This window comes from Gadus morhua, chromosome 18 (assembly GCF_902167405.1).
Source record: "Gadus morhua chromosome 18, gadMor3.0, whole genome shotgun sequence".
In the NCBI taxonomy this organism is placed as follows: Eukaryota; Metazoa; Chordata; class Actinopteri; order Gadiformes; family Gadidae; genus Gadus; species Gadus morhua.
The window spans coordinates 6,883,863-6,901,362 of record NC_044065.1 but is presented as its reverse complement, the minus strand read 5'-3'; the positions used below and the strand labels follow the sequence as shown (position 1 = coordinate 6,901,362).

At 48.5% G+C, this 17,500-nt stretch overlaps 1 protein-coding gene across 4 annotated transcripts in view; it reads left to right on the top strand.

Moving 5' to 3' along the window:
* rbfox3a (RNA binding fox-1 homolog 3a) overlaps positions 1 to 17,500 on the top strand; it is a 375,680-nt gene that overhangs the window by 213,801 nt on the left and 144,379 nt on the right. For all 4 annotated transcript variants that reach the window (XM_030340391.1, XM_030340392.1, XM_030340387.1 and 1 more), the window contains exon 5: positions 17,349 to 17,470. In XM_030340391.1, the coding sequence (XP_030196251.1) occupies positions 17,349 to 17,470 (122 nt within the window). The remainder of the gene's footprint in view (positions 1 to 17,348; positions 17,471 to 17,500) is intronic.

Sequence of the window (17,500 nt, the reverse complement as noted above, 5' to 3'; positions counted from 1 at the left end):
ACATGTACACACCCACGCACATGTACACACCCACGCACACACTCTTATACATAAAGGCAAGCCACAAATGCACTTGATATTGGACATATAGAGAGATATTGGTGGCTCAGAACCAAGTGTGTTTAAGTGTGCTCGAGATAAAGAGTTGGCTTGAGATGTGCACTCGTTCTAACACAGATTGTGATCAGGGGGAGGGGGGGCGAGAGAAAGAGCAAGGGATTCTGGGGCAAGAGTGGTAATATAGCCGGCTTTATATGATGATCAAGCAGGAAAAAACATCCAACAAAACACTGGGCTAACTAAACCGGGGCGCCAGACAGCACATAACTACAAACAGATTAGATTCGCCGCTAAAACCCCCGACAATAAAGGCACTATCTAGACAGGCAGGTCCGAGATAAGAATAAAAGAACAAAGAATAGAATCTGTTCCCATCACGCTGACAGCCCGAAGGAATCTGTTGGTGCAAGGCTCTACTCTTGAAGACAACAACAACAACAACAGAAGCAGCAGATAGTTGTGTTTTAACGAGCATATGCATGTATATGTTGTCTGAGTACACAGGGCGCACTCGTCCGGCCTGTCTGCCGAAACAAGGTATTTTAAAGAAATGCATGAGACCTACTGCTTCCCCTCCCGACACAGCTCGCCATCAAGCGGTGAAACCCCGTCCTACGGTGGTGTGTTTGGCGTAGAAAGCTCAGGGTATTGAAACCCATGGACAGAGAAACCACCAACCCAATGCCGAGACGTGTGGACTGAATATCAGCTCAACTACTCAAACAGGGTGGGGTGTTCGCTTCTTTTCTGTCGATCAGGGACTCTAGTTTGAAGAAAGGATGATTGAATATGATTATTACATATTATCCAGGCACACAAACACACTCACACAAACACCAACTAATCGGTAGCACTTTACATTCAGGGTACATTCATTAACCATTAATTAACATTATTAGATGCAGTAATGAGCCTTATTATTTAACATTAGCATAAGGGTTAAGGTTAATGGGTAATGGTTAGGATATACCCACACCCTATTCAATAATGTACAAATGAATACCTTAGATAACATCATCAGCTGAAAACACCAAGAACGCCATTCGTAAACATAAACACAATCCATAACTTATGACTAGAGTACTAGACCATGAGTTAACTGTGAACAAACTTTTAGTTTATGCTTACTGCTGCACTATCTTAAGTTGATTAATGGTTAACTAATGCACTCCTTATTGCAAAGTGATACCAACTCTATTCTTCTCATTCCCGACACACAAGTCAAGCAGGGCGATTATTCCCTCTCTGGCCCGGTATTAGTCTGCGTGACAGCTGGCCTCAGACGGGCCCTCGCTGGGTGTTCTCCTCGATGTAGCTGGTAAAGGCTGAGTGCTGTTTGCTCTGTGTAAGCACTCAGTCAGTTTCAACCCCCCCCTCTCCCCAAAAAAAGCCCTCATTTGCTTTCAGCTCATAATGCCTCTCAACTCCAACGTAAAATATAGCCTCTCCCCACCCAAAAAGATGCCACAGCAGAAGGCTTCCTCCCGGTGTTTGTGTCTGTGTGTACGTGAGTGCGCGCGCGCGTGTGTGTGTGTGTGTGCACTTGCACCTAACCGGCGCACATCTGCGAGCGTCTGAGGTGCGCGTCACAGCGGGGAATCACTCCGTAACTGAATCCTAAATGTTGACTGCTGAGATGATGTTTTTTCCTTCTTCCCTCTTTTACCCCTCGTTCTCCCCCCCCGGACCCCCTACTTTATCTCCTCTTCTATTACTCTGCCCCACACCTTCCATACACCTGCACCCCTCCCCCCCCCCCCCCCCCTCACTTCCTCTCCTAAACTCATCCTCAGCAGACAACAATAACAACAATGCCTGCTTATGCCATAATGAATGGCTGAGTCGCGCAGCCTTTGTTTACTCATTTGTGACTGTCAGCCAGCTGTTGTCTAGCATTCTGTTCTCTATCCCCCTCCTCTCCCCGCTCTCGGCCCCCCCCTCCACCCCACCCCTCTCCAATCCCTTCCTCCACGGCGCGGCAGCCATCTTGGACACCTCAGACCGTAGCGGGAGCGCTCATTTAGCCGCAGCAGCAGGTTTCCCGCTCAGCTCCGGACGTCCAGGGCGGCACGGAGGAACGGGCGGGGGGGGAAAAAGCGAGAAAGGAAATGGTTGCATTGTGACTTTGAGATTAATGCCGAAGTCTTTGCGTGGGCGCCGTCGTTATTCATCAGGATAGTCGTCCCGTACCCCCCTCCCCCCCCTACCGTCCCCCCCGATGCCTTTTTGTTGCGCCGGCTGCAAATGGGGGTTCGGGGGGGTGGTGGTGGGTTGGTGGGAGGGGGGGGGGGGGGGGGGGGGGGGGGGTAGAAAAGAGAGGGAGAGACAGATTGTGCGCGTGCAGCAAATAAACATCCACGCTCACAGTAGGAGCTGAGGAAGGGAGCAAACCGTAGATGAGAGAGACCGCCGAAACCCACCCGGACCCCCCCCCCCCGCCCCACACTTCAACCCCCTGTCTCCGCTTCTGCGCTGTCCAACTTCCTCCAACCCCCCCCCCCCCCCCCCCCCCCCCTCCCGTCACCCCCCCGTACGCGGCAGATGTGTGGCGTCGGCCCCGAACTTAATTGATGAAGTCAATTACGTCCGATAACAGGCCTCCCATTAGCGGGAGGGAGCGCGATGGGGGTGCGGGTTGGTGGGCTCGGTGGGGGGGAGGGAGGGGGGGGAGGGGGGGAAGGGGGGGGGGGGGGGGGGCTCTCTGTCGGGGGCGTAATGGAAAATCAGCGGTCGGCTCGCTGACGGGGGAATTTCCGCCCAACTGGAGGGAAAAAAAAGGAGGCAGAAGAAAAAGTACATTAACTGTAAGGGAGAAGGGTGTTCTCCTCTCTCGCTCTCGCTCTCTCTCTCTCTCTCTCTCGCTCTCGCTCTCGCTCTCTCTCTCTCTCTCTCTCGCTCTCGCTCTCGCTCTCTCTCTCTCTCTCTCGCTCTCGCTCTCGCTCTCTCTCTCTCTCGTTCTCTTTGTCTCTCGCTCATGCAGATACATGGAAATTAGGCGCGGGAGATGCGGGGAAATGCTCCCCATAGGCGTGAGCAAGCCCCACTTGGGTATAACTCCTCCAGCCACGGTGTACGGTACACTATGGCGGATTGGACTTTGGAGAGGATCCTTATGAGAACTCTGGAAGGCCGAGTGGATCCCTCTGTAAGCCTCTCTGCTAGGACTCAGAATCCGACTTCTGCTGGTTGACAGATGCTTTAGCTTCTCCCCCGGATATGCTGTCCCTCTCTCTTCCTCGCTTCCTCTCTCTCTCTCCCTTCCCCTCTCTCTCTCTCCCTCTTTCGACAATACTCGTTCAACTTTCGTCAGGATGTTAAGGTGGGTCAGAGGTGGGGGATGTTAGGATGGGACGGTCAGAGGTATGGGACGTTTGGCAGGGTCAGAGGTCAGAGGACTCTTGCCTCGCTCCCTGAAACTCTCTCTCCCTTGACTGCTTTCTCTATCCGTCTGGATCTGCCTCTCTTTCTCTCTCTCTCTCTCTCTCTCTCTCTCTCTCTCTCTCTCTCTCTCTCTCTCTCTCTCTCTCTGCCTCTCTCTCTCTCTGACTCTCCCTCTTGCCTCATGCGTATTTTCCCTGTGATGAGGGAGTGGGGATGACATGGTGGTGGGAGATGGAGACAGAGTTGCTAACCAGGCCTGTTATGAGGCAGTAAGTCCACTATTGATTATCTGTCCACATCGCTGCCTCCACTCCTCTGTTTCCCCCAAACTCACACACTGCAATGTGGACCTCTCTCTCTCTCTCTCTCTCTCTCTCGCTCTCTCTCTCTCTCTCTCTCTCTCTCTCTCTCTTATTGTGGTCTCCCTCGCTACCTTTACCTTTATATGCAGTCCATTATATGGACTGCATGCCGACTGGACGCAGACACCCATACACACACACACACACACACACACACACACACACACACACACACACACACACACACACACACACACACACAGACGTATACACACACGCACGTCTACACACACAGACAGCTCACCCAGGGTTGTTAATAACGGTGAGATGTAGGCCGATCTGGTCAAACGGGAGAGGGGAAAACAGAAAGTGTGGCAGAAACAATAACAGCTGACCTTTTTAATACTTTAGAGTTACGGAATTGTAACATGACAGCCCCCCCCCCCCCCCTTACCATCAGGACCAGCCCACCCCCTGCTGGGGCCATGCCTCAAATAAAAGCATCCCCGGCGGGGTCCATCTCAGGGCCAGAAACCCGGCCCCCGTCGTCATCGACAAAACACGCGCCTCCATTTTTCTTCTCCTCCTCCTCCTCCTCCTCCTCCTCCCAACACCTCCTGCGTTCTCCTGCCGCCAACCCCCAATTGCAGCTAATTACCGGCGGCTGGCCCATGCGATATGATGTGTCTGTTCACCAGAGCCCCCCCCCCCTCCCGGTAATTACGCATACATCACGCCATCCAGTGAGCGATGACCACATCCGGGGGCCGACCCCCCACCTCCGGGACCTCCCTCCTTCTCCCCCCGGCTGGACACCGGCAGAAGAATGGCCCGAGTCCACCTGGACCAGGGCTTTTATTTATTTATTTAAGCCTTTGATTTATCCCGCGCTGGCCGGACCCCGGAACCGGACCGGGGCAGCCGCAGTCGGACATATGGGTGATGGGTGGAGGGGGAGGCGGGGGAGGCGGGCAGGGCGGGGCCGGCTGGCTGGTGGTGGAGGGGGACCGGGGGGATGGGGGGGGGGGGGAGGGATGGACGCTGGCCCGTCCCGAGGCCTCTGCCAAGGCAGGAGGAGAGGGGAAGAGGAAAAAAAAAAAAAGGAGATAAAAAAGGGGTCTGTGCCCTGAACCTGTGACCCTGAACAGGAAGCACTTTCATCACCGCCGCGTGAAAAATGATTTGAGAGAGAGGAGAGGATGGGGAGCTGGTGGTCGGCTCTCTCTCTCTCTCTCTCTCTCTCTCTCTCTCTCTCTCTCTCTCTCTCTCTCTCTCTCTCTCTCTCTCTCTCCTGTTCCTCTCTCTTTCTCGAACTTCTCTGTCTCTCTCTCTCTCCCTCTCTTGCTCTCTCTCTGTCTCGCTCTCGCTATGTCTCTTCCTCCCCTGGTCTCTCTCTCTCTCTCTCTCCTGGTCTCTCCCCCTCTCTCTCAATCAGCCAGCGGGCAGCCCTCTCGTCCCTGGTATAATGTGCCACCTGCCAGCCTTCCTCTGCCAGTCCAGAGGGTGAGGGAGAAAGACAGAGAGAGGGAGATGGAGAGAGAGAGGATTATTTATGAAAGAACAGAGGCATGAGGAAATAAAAGCCGGTTTTGTGTGACAGAAAGAGAATGAAGAGACATGGAGCGTGGTGTGTCTACTGTGTGTGTATGTGAGTGTCTGTGTCTGTGTGTGTATTTGTGTGTATCTCTGTGCAATTGTATACGTGTCTTGATCTGTGTTTATGTGTCCATGCACATCTCTACACACATATGTATATACTTTATACATTTATACGCTGTGTATGTGTGTGTGGGGGGGGGCGGTGTACAGTGATGATGTGTGTGTGTGGAGGCTGAATGAGCTGAGTGTATATGAGAGAGAGAGAGAGAGAGAGAGAGAGAGAGAGAGAGAGAGAGAGAGAGAGAGAGAGAGAGAGAGAGAGAGAGAGAGAGAGAGAGAGAGAGAGAGAGAGAGAGAGAGAGAGAGAGAACGAGCTGTATTGGAAAGAGTGATGGAGTAGGTTTGAACCGGTCAGGTAGTTAATGCTTTATGAGATGGCCTGTAAAAGTATGCTGTGCTGTTCCGTGCCGGCCTGTGCTGAGCTGGTTTACGCTGGGCCGCTGAGTGCACTGTGTGCATTATTAATACACATAAATCTACCAGCCCCATCAACACGCACACACACACACATACACACACATACACACTCTAATCTCACTCTCCCTTTTTGTGTGTGTGTTCGGACTTAATTACTTGAGTCATCCCTCATTGACCTATGCACACACTCACACACACACAATGCCTACACACTGTAATCACAGACTCGTGAATGCAAAGACACACACACACACACACACACACACACACACACACACACACACACACACACACACACACACACACACACACACACACACACACACATAAGCACATAGTAACAGTCATGGGTCTGCCCATTCATTGTTGAACGGAGCTCCTGATATAGCCTGGATCACCCTCCCACAAACACACACACACACACACGCTCTCACACACACACACACACACACACACACACACACACACACACACACACACACACACACACAACACACACACACAGACACACAGACACACACACATTCACACACACAACCCGAACCCCACCCCACATACACCATGGAAATCCTTTCAATCACCAGGAACCATGGCTCATCAAAGTGTATTGTGTGTGTGTGTGTGTGTGTGTGTGTGTTGGTGTTTGTGCGCGTGTGTGTGTGTAAGAGCATGTGTGTGAGTTTACATGAATAACTACCTGTGAGAAGTGGTGGAATTGGAATGGGGCTATTGAGATCGAGAACTGGAGAAATAGAGAGGGAAAAAGATTAAGAGGGAAAAAAATACTTCCAATGTTCTTTATCAAAGGTATCATCACATAACACATACACACACACACACACTGACACACACAAAAAATCACGCACACACACACACAGTCACACACACACACACACACACACTGTTACACACACGTACACAAACTCGTACACAGACATTCAGACACACACACACACAGACTGGGGCCGGCCTAGAGGGGAAAGGCATAGCAATGCAAGATACACACACACACACACACACACACACACACACACACACACACACACACACACACACACACACACACACACACACACACACACACACACCCTCTCGTCCGAAAGGCACAAACAGTCACACTAATTCCAAAGAGAGGAGGAAATTGAGAGATAACAAGTGTAGTGAGGGCGGCAGAAGAGAGATGACACTATGCTAGCGGTGGTAATGAAGTGGTGGTGCCACCGCGCCTGTTCCTCATCCCACCGTAATAACCACTCCACATGGCCCAATCACTGGTTCCAGTGGCTGAAATAAAATATATACAACTTTCATTCATCATATAACACATCTGCAATGCCCATCTCTCTCTGTCTCTGTCTCTCTCTCTCTCTGTCTCTGTCTCTGTCTCTCTCTCTCTCTCTCTCTCTGTCTCTGTCTCTGTCTCTCTCTGTCTCTCTCTCTCTCTCTGTCTCTGTCTCTGTCTCTCTCTCTCTCTCTCTCTCTCTCTCTCTCTCTCTCTCTCTCTCTCTCTCTCTCTCTCTCTCTCTCTCTCTCTCTCTCTCTCTCTCTCTCTCTCTGTGTCTCTCACTCTCTCTCTCTCTCTCTCTCTCTCTCTCTCTCTCTCTCTCTCTCTCTCTCTCTCTCTCTCTTTCTCTCTCTCTCTCTCTCCCACTCATCACCGCCATGCCCCCACCCCTTCCCCATCACTCACTCCTTCCAGTCATCCTTTCATAAACCCATTATTCATCCATCCGTTCATACTCGGATCCATTCAAGGTTGATTCAGTCTTCTCCTAGGATCAATGGGAGGACATTTCATGCATAAAGTGACGCGTTCAAGTCCCCTGGATTCTTATGTCAAATGCATGTACTGACACAGACGGGGATAGCATGCAGATGGCCATACATACATATACTTGCATACATATATACACACACACACACACACACACACACAGACACACACACACACACACACAGACACAACAGACACACACACGCACACACGTGTTCCTTACCATGTCTCCATCAGCTGCAGCCCGCGATGTACATATCTCTTGGTGTTATGGATTTAATGATTTCCCCTGAGCGAGTGTTAGACAGAGTACATGTAGGTATCACTGTCTACTAGGCTGCCTTGACCTTGCAGATTATTGCTCAGCTCGGCAGCCAAGTGTGTGTGTGTGTGTGTGTGTGTGTGTGTGTGTGTGTGTCTGTGTGTCTTCCAATTCATGTTTGTTTGTGTGTGTGTGTGTGTGTGTGTGTGTCAATGCATGTTTGTGTGTGTATGTCAATGTCTGTGTGTGTGTGTGTGTGTGTGTGTGTGTGTGTGTGTGTACAATATTTGCCATTAGGATGGATGTGCTCATTATTGATCGTGTTCGTAGTAGGATGCAAACTCTGACGGATGCCCAGAATAGTGAAACAACACCGATGTAAGATGCGTCCGCCGGATCCAAAATGGTGGCCACGATGTGTATTCAAAAATAGCAGCCATAATGCAGTTACAGTATTCTCATCGCAGTTAGAATATTCAACTTCTTTGGCGGATTTAACCTCCACCATACAGTCCCAGAGAATATGAATTTCTTCGGGGGAGTTAATAACCGATGTGGACGGAGGGATAAGAAATGGTCTCGCGGGGATGGCCAAGATTAATGAATTCCTATTTGTTTTCTTTTGTTCCAATCTGTTTTAACCAATATTTGTAACTTGTGAATAATTTAGCGCTCTTCCCCCTCCTGTTGCCAAGCACCCTGGCAACCCTAAATCTGCATGTATAATTGAACATATTCATGCTAATCTAATTGTTTTACAGTTAGCCGGGCTTTGTAGCGCTAAGTCTCCAGAATAAACAGGCCACAAAGCCTGCAGATTCCTCTGTCTCCCCCCCACCCCCACCCCCGGCCCCGAAGGAAGGCTCTCAGAGTGGCTGTTGACAGAGGGAGGGGGGGGGGGGGGGGGGGGGGGGGGGGGGGGGGGGGGGGGTAGATGGTGGAGGGTGGGATTTTCAATCTCCCGTCCAGAGAAGAAAGAAGCGTGCGTGAAGCATGTCGGCGTGGCGTACTGCCGTCTGCGTTCCACTGTTTATACGGTTCATACTGTTTGCGTTTCGCAGCGAACTCCGTCAGCGGCATCGGCGTGCTAGCAGGGGAGAGAGACGCGTCTCTGCTGCGGAGAGGCGAGGCTAGGAGGAGCGCTTATGCCGAACGGGGGGGGGACGGCTGGGAATCCTTTCACTGATCTGATCTGGTGATAGAGACACCGTGGCCCTCACTTGCACTCCCCGTTTGCATGTCCAGGAACTGTGTTTATGCGTGTGTGTGTGTGTGTGCGTGTGCGTATGGGAATGCAAATTTGCATGTGTGTGTATGTGTGTGTGTGTGTTTGTGGGTGCTGCATGAAAATTTGTCAGTCAGTATGTTGACATCAAACTATGTGCTCGGTGCACTCTGTCGTTTGACATTGCTGTGTTTGGGTTAGCGTGTGTGTGTGTGTGTGTGTGTGTGTGCGTGTGTGTAACTGCCAGGTTTTGTTCTCCAATGAAACCTCTGGCGTTGTGTCACCAGCAGGAATGCTGAACGCCAAAAGGGGGGTGGGGTGTGTGTGTGTGGGGGGGGGGATTCGGGGGGGGCGGGGGGATGCCGTGAGCTGTGAACACCGGCAGTACCCTCCTAACTCTTCCTGCACACTTCCCCTCCAGCTTCCCGCTCCCGTCCCTGTCTCTTTTCATGACCGGTATGTGCAGCGTGCCATGCTGCCTCTCTACCTGGTCCACTGCCTCAGCTGGGAGCCGGATCTTCCTGCACGCGCAGCTCCAGCGCTCGGGGCTATGGTCGGGGGTGTCTGGCTGCCTCACGCTGCCTGCCGCTGGGGCACAGCAACCTGAGCGGCTGGGGGAGGCGTGGTGGTGGTGGAGGTGGTGGTTAAGCTGTGGCTGAGACGCTGCAGAGGCAGGAGGTGGGTGGGTGCGCTGGTCAGAGGCGTGTTGGTAGCGGATCAAAGCCCCCGGTAGCCCGGGGTGCCAGGCCTGCTAAACTGACAGGAACAGGCAGGCCCACCTCTCCAGATGTCCCTGGTGGAGAGCCAAGAGAACCATGGGACTGGACGGGTAGTAAGGGAGGGAGGAAGGGAGGGGAGGGAGGAAGGGAGGGAGGGAGGGAGAGAGAGGAAGAGGAGTTATAGGATAGGAGGGGTGAGGTATAGGAGAGAGGAGAAGAGAGGTGAGGAGAAGAGAAGGAGAGAAAAATGGAGGGGGGGAAGGGAGAGGTGAGAGAGGAGAGGAGAGTGGAGGAGAGGAGAGGAGGGGAGAGGAGGGGAATGGGAGAGGACAGAAGAGGAGGGGACTGGAGAAGAGATGAGAGGGGAGGAGAGTGGAGGAGGGGAGGGGAGGAGAAATAGATATTAAACAGAGCAGAGAACGGACAGAAATTGTTCAGTCAAAAATGAGAAATGACAGGAAAGGGAAACAGTGGTGGGTCAGAGTTAGGACTGAGGCAGGATCCACCAGGCTGGGTTGGGGTGTGTGTGTGTGGGGGGTGTGTGGGGGGGGGGTTAGGTGAGCCTGGAGGATTAAGGAAGAGATTTAGGGAGGAGAGAAGAAATGCGACAAAACGGGACGACATAAAGGAAGCATGCAAAATATAGGTCTTTCTACCCGGGTGCACACACATACACACCACACACACGCACACACACACACACACACACCATAATGCACGCATATAGATACAAACCCATAAGTTGTGTCAGCCGGGGGGCCTGGGGTTGTCTTGTCCGTGGGGGAATCAGCAGCGGTCCCATGTAGCACTGTGTGCTTTTTAATATGTGCGTCTGAGCCAGTGGAGGAGATGCCTTATCAACTGGTAGAATGTGAGGTAGGACAAGTTCTTATAGGCATGCACTCACACACATAAACACACTCACCGTGTACTTCTGAGACCTGCATGCTCATGCCTCCAGCATATACAGCCCGTGGAGCCGCAGGTGCGGCTACAGGCAGACCTTGAGTGTAGAAGGAATTTATCTTGCCTTAGCCCCAGATGTGCGACACTGTACTGTACAGCACTCACTAAGCTCCTGGCATCAGCTCCGCTCCAGCACTCAAAACATTACCATGTGGAAATACATTAAGGATATTGCACAGCGATAAATACAGCTCAAAGTTTGGATGGCTAAAATATTGGCTGTAATAATTGTCATTCTTTTTTGCTTGCCTTTTCTTGCATATCCTTTGTCTTTCTAAGCTATTGCCTTAACATTTACCCTGTAGGTACATAAACACACACACACACACACACACACACACACACACACACACACACACACACACACACACACACACACACACACACACACAAGTGTACACACCAGACCCCTCTTTACCTAACCCATTTACAATCAAAACAAAGCAAAACCGAAAGTGAAACTAAACTGAAACTGAAAGTAAAACTAGACACCAATGTCAACATCCCTACATCCCTGGCTCGCGGCAAACCTCAGCGCCACCCGCCACAGAGATGAAATTGAGAAACACACACATAAAGGAATATGAACATAAGTCTCACTTGCTGTCTGCCATTACCCAATTAGATCTCTCTCTCACTCTCTTTTTATCAAAGTCTTACTTTGTATCCAAAACATGTAACCCTGTGTAAATCAAGAGCTGCTTTATAAGGCCGATATTTACGTGTGTGTGTGTGTATAAACATGCATATGTGTGCGTGTGTGTGTGTGTGTATATGTACAAGCGTGTGTGTGCTTAAATAGTACTAGAGGGAAGGTAAGGGAGCTTATTTGCTGCATATTTGTCAAGGTTTTTTTTAATGATTTGCCTCTATAGTATATCAATTTAACTGTGCATCGATTAAGAAACAACCGGAATGCAGTATGGCGAAAAAAGATATGTATAATAAATAAATAAATGTGCAGACAAATAAATATAGGAAAGCCCTGAGAATATTAATATGCCAGGTCGGGATGTTGAAGCGGTTATTTTTATTACCTGCAGCAATGTTCAGCTATCGAACAACAAATTCATGAATTAGTGAAACAACACAATGAAAATGTTGTACGTAGGCTCTGCTGCCAAGTGTTTGTTCCTCTCAGCTTGTTTGGCCTGGATTTGACATCCTGCTCTGTGTATTGTCAATAATCCAGGGAGGCTCTATCTTTTAGCCTTCATCCGTCTATTTTTATATTATCAGCATTTGTTGTATAACTTATTATGTATATATATTATTATTATATATTATTATTTATCCATGTATATAGATACTCTTTATTGGTATAACTATATATTTAAACTCTTTATTGATATAACTTTGTTGATATTAATGTTTACTGTTTGGGTCAAAAACTATATTATTCTAATAAATAGAAGCGTTATACTTCAACTTTATCTGGTCACGGTAACAAGGTCGAGTTTCAACTGCAGGTTTGGACTTTATCAAACACTTCCAACAGTCAAACGGCGAGTTCATATCGGGTTTGCTTTGCCAATTCTTTCCCCGACACCCCCAGAATCATCCCCATAAAAACGGACAAAAAACCCGAAACCACACTTCAGCTAGAATCCGAGTGAATGTGATGTGAAAGCTGCTTTCCCCTCGCTGAGCGGTGCTCTCACCGATCCGCGTCGTCGCGCCCGGCGTCCGTCGGCGGGGCGACGGCGTGCAGAAGGCTGCTGGGTAATGGGGGGAGCGCTGCAGCTCATCCGTGTGTTTTTATTGGCCTTTATGAGTTCCATCAGCGCTTATTAGTAACACTGCTGACCAATCACAACGTCCGGCTTGATGGGCTGTGAACATTTTATTGGCTCTTTGCAAATACTTGATAAGGCTTTTTTTTTTTTCTTTTACCCGTTTATTTAATTATATTATCTTCCTTAATGTGCGCGCTACCTCTATTGTTTATAAAGGAGGCGTTTCAAAGTGAGAATATGGCTCTCTGCATTGCAACCTGGTGTATATCACAGGAGTCAAACACCATAGAAATACCTGTCATGCACTATTTGGCTGTGTCTGTGTGTGTGTGTGCCTGATACTCAACAACAGACAAGTGTGACGAGAAACAAAAGATCCTTTCTCTATGATCCTCTTCCCTGCCTCTAACACATGTTCCCAACCAAACACACACACACACACACACACACGCACACAAGCACACCCACATGTTCGCACACCCAAGCACAGGCATGCACAGATACATGCAATGTGGACTGCATGCTGTTGCTTAAGGACCCCAAAGCGTAGACGTGATGAATACGATCATACTAAAGGAGCCATGGGAGAAAGGGAGAGGACTGAGGACAGAAAGGCAAATGAAAAGAACCTGATTAGAACGACACAAAGAACAACAAAATACAGTGAAACAAAAGGAAAGGAGGACAAATTGGTCTGGCATGGGGGTGAGCTGGCATGACTTGCTAAAGACGATGAAGCTTGTTTGTGTGTGTGTGTGTTATATAGACTGATAAACAATTAAACAGGCCCGTTGCCACCAGAGCGAGGGTAAAACATAAACAACACTGATCTTCTCTATACCTATCTATGCTCTACATATGTCGGCCTCTTCTCTCTTCCCTTTTCTCATATGTGACAAATGATGCCCTCTCTAGCGCGCTCTCTTCCACACACTTATACACACACACACACACACACACACACACACACACACACACACACGCACACACACACACACACACACACACACACACACACACACACACACACACCCATGGGCCCTGAGCTGGGACTCAGGCCTAGTATATTCACAACTGCCAGACAACTGCCAGAACCAGTTGAAGGGCACAGCCAATCCTAGGCCATAACACGGTGTGTGTGTGTGTGTGTGTGTGTGTGTGTGTGCGTGTGTGTGTGTGTGTGTGTGTGTGTGCGTGTGCGTGTGTTGTGTTGGTTTGAGAGTGCATGTCAGACTCCTCATGATGAAGAGTGATGGAATTCTGTAACTTAACCCAGGGGAGACTAGCCGAGCACAGATAGATACACTGAGGATCAGATGTACAATTACCTTAGACACTGATCAATGCCATGGCCCATTTTTCAAACTACCAAATGTCTTTATTTATTTCTCTACTTACAATAGAGTATAATCAAGCCATTTGCATCTCATTGATTTGTTATAATATAGAGTTCAGCTAATAGCTCGACCCAGACTTAAAACACACAGCATCGGAATGTTTTAAAGGCCCCCTATTCCACCGCCAGGTGTGATTAGCCATTGCACGCCTTTTAAAAATCTGCCCTGCCCTGTGACTTAATGACCTCACAAGTGGAACTCTCCACCTAGCTGTATGATGGATGGATCAGCCTGCCAGTCATACAGGCCACTTGCAGGGCTGGTACCTGTGAAATAGGGGCCTTGGTATCTGCAGAATAGGGTATGAAACATGGGCAATTACTGGTAAAATCTATGAATGTACTAATTTTCACTTTCTGCTCATGAGATTCTTCCTTTTTTTAGTGGTACATTTATTTACAAATGTTTTCCAATTCTATTCTGCACAAATTCAAATGCAAAAAACCTGATGGTTCTCATGTCTATATATATTTTTATCCTATTTTTGAACATTAGCATATCTCTTTTTGAACTATAATCAACCCTATCCCAAAACAATTTGTCATAACATAAGACGTACAAGATGTGTAATAATAATATAACATGTAATGACATAAGATTAATGGGCCTCTACCTCTACCTTTCCCCCTCTCTGCCTATATATCTGCCTGAATGCCTGGCTAGCGTTCTACCTATACATCTGCCTTAATGCCTGGCTAGCATTCTACGTTCTTCATGTCCGCCCGATCACCGGAGTGCTGCTGTTCTGCCTATATTTCTGCCTGCATCGCGGCGTCTGCCGCTCTGGCAATGTGTCTGCCTGCATGCCTGACTGCCGTTGAGCCTATACGTCTGCTGCACGCGTGGCTGCCGTCGTTGTCCTGGTGAATTATTGATCACAACCTGGGTGTTTGCGTGCAGACAGCCGGTGTATGCAGCAGGGAAATTTGGACAGATGTTTCTAATGGCGAGGGAAGTAAGGGGATATATGGAGGGAGGGAGCAGGGAAGGAAGGAAGCTAGTCAGGGGAGGAGAAGGAAGGAAGGAAGGACAAATAGGCGGCATGTGTTCTTAGTTGAGATGTATTAGCCACCCAAGGTGTATTTTCCACTTTAAAGATATTTGTATATAGTGTACTTCATTCTATATTCAGTTCAATATTTAGTGTTTTTATGGATATGAAATGTGTTCAAGGCCGCTATCTTCCATTCCATGAACATTATCTAAATGTGGTTATAATGCTGGTTACATTCTCCGATGTAAAACTTGCATGATGAATTAATAATGGATATTTACTTGGATATGGGATTATTAGATAATGATGTTTAATAACTGTCAACATGGATGGAGGTCCTAGTTTCTTAGTGTCTTAGTTCCTAGACTTTTAAAATTCAAATGGATTTCAGCAATAGAAATAGCTATAATCAAATTCAATCTCACAGAAATAACCACATTATTTATGATCATTAATTATCACCAATCAAATAAAGAGATGCTTTTGAAAACCGCACAGCATTATAGATTTTAAACTGTAGGTCTATTGGACAGCTAGTCCACCAGTCAGACAAGTATCCAGATGTCAGAAACCCAGTCAGTCAGCGGGGCCTACAATAGCAGGGTAACCATTAAATTGTAAGTGAATCCCCTGTTTCAGCTAGAATGCCAAGTGCCTCCGAAAATAACAGGACCTGAGGTTGGAGCAGACGAGAATGTTAAAAAAACGGTTGGCGGAGACTGGCCAAACCGTTCGATTTTACACCTGTTATTTTCTGCATTACGCCATCAGTTTAATCCCGTTGACAAAATAGCATGGCTTGCTATGTCGAGTATCATAGAAAACATATAGCCTACTTAAAATGTTTTAAACCAAAATAAATGATGAATTTGGGTTCACTGGCACTTTAAACTTGGAGGGGCTGAGGACACGTAGTCCTAGCCAGGCCTAGGGTCTGGACCGGTGTGGGTCTGGCCGGGTCTCCTCCTCACCCATCTGGAGCTCCACTCCCATTCAGCTTTTCCTTGGCTCTGGCCATCCAAAAGCAAAAGTGACATTTTAATGGGTCCTTGTTTTACAACCCCCCCGTCTTCAATAATGGATTTATTACAAGCCTACAGCCAGGAGGGGGGGGGGGGGGGGGGGGGGGGGGGGAAGAGAGAGAGAGAGAGAGAGAGAGAGAGAGAGAGAGAGAGAGAGAGAGAGAGAGAGAGAGAGAGAGAGAGAGAGAGAGAGAGAGAGAGAGAGAGAGAGAGAGAGAGAGAGAGATCCATTTTCAATCACATTCAAAGAATCAAGAGATATCATTTTAATTGTCTTATTCATACTAATACAGAAGTCATTGTGTGGTTTTACTACTACTATTATTAGAAGTATAGTCAAATTTTTTAAATTATTGATATATTTTCATCGATGTCATCATCGTTTCGGTTAAGTAGTAATGGTTATGTAGCTATTTGTGTAGACGAGGAGCTATCTGTCAATGTACCAGAGCTAGTTGTTTGCGTACCAGAGAAGCTAGATGTTTGTGTACCGGAGGAGCTAGCTGTTTGTGTACCAGAGGAGTTACCTGTTTGTGTACCAGGGGAGCTAGCTGTTCTTACCGGAGGAGCTAGATGTTTTATACCAGAGGAGTTAACTATTCCTTTTCCAGAGGGGCTAGATGTTTGTGTACCAGGATAGTGATATCTGTTCATGCACCAGAGGAGCTAGCTGTTCGTGTACCAGATGAGCTAGCTGTTCGTGTACCAGATGAGCTATAGCCTTTCGTGAACCAGAGGAGCTAGCTGTTCGTGTACCAGATGAGCTAGCTGTTCGTGTACCAGATGAGCTAGCTGTTCGTGTACCAGATGATTTAGCTGTTTGTGTACCAGAAGAGCTATAGCCTTTCGTGAACTAGAGGGGCTAGCTGTTTGTGTACTAGAGGATCTAGTGAATTGTTCACCAGAGAAGCTAGTTGTTTGAGTACCAGAGGAGCTAGCTGTTTGTGTACCAGAGGAGCTAGTTGTTTGTGTACCAGCAGGTTGCTGTTGGTGTACTAGAGGAGCTCGTTGTTTATGTACCAGTAGGTAGCTGTTTGTTTACCAGAGGAGCTAGCTGTTCGAGTACCAGAGAAGCTAGCTGTTCCAGTCAATTGGGCTGTTTATTTGCCTTTCCCCCTGTCTGAATATTCGTGTGTGTGTGTGTGTGTGTGTGTGTGTGTGTGTGTGTGTGTGTGTGTGTGTGTGTGTGTGTGTGTGTGTGTGTGTGTGTGTGTGTGTTTTCCACCGCTGCACTTGTTGTCCATGCCTGTATTTGCAGAGCTCAGGATGACATTTTCCCCATATTTGTTTATTTTGGATTTGAATCGAGCCAAGACGTGATGCAATATTGTGTTCTCACATTTTACCATAGTAGAATAACCGTTCATATCCCCTCTCTCCCCTCTCTCCCCTCTCTCCCCTCCTCCTCCTCCTCCCCCTCTCCCTCTACCACAGAAACCAAGCCAGGAAGTGGTCTGTGTAAACCAGGAACCATTGCTCTGTTTGGAAACGTGGTCTATAGCGGGCTGCTCAACGAGCACTTTTGGCACTTTGGGGTTCCTCTCGTCACCAGACTGGTAAGTGTTTGTTTGGGGTGAGGGTCTTCC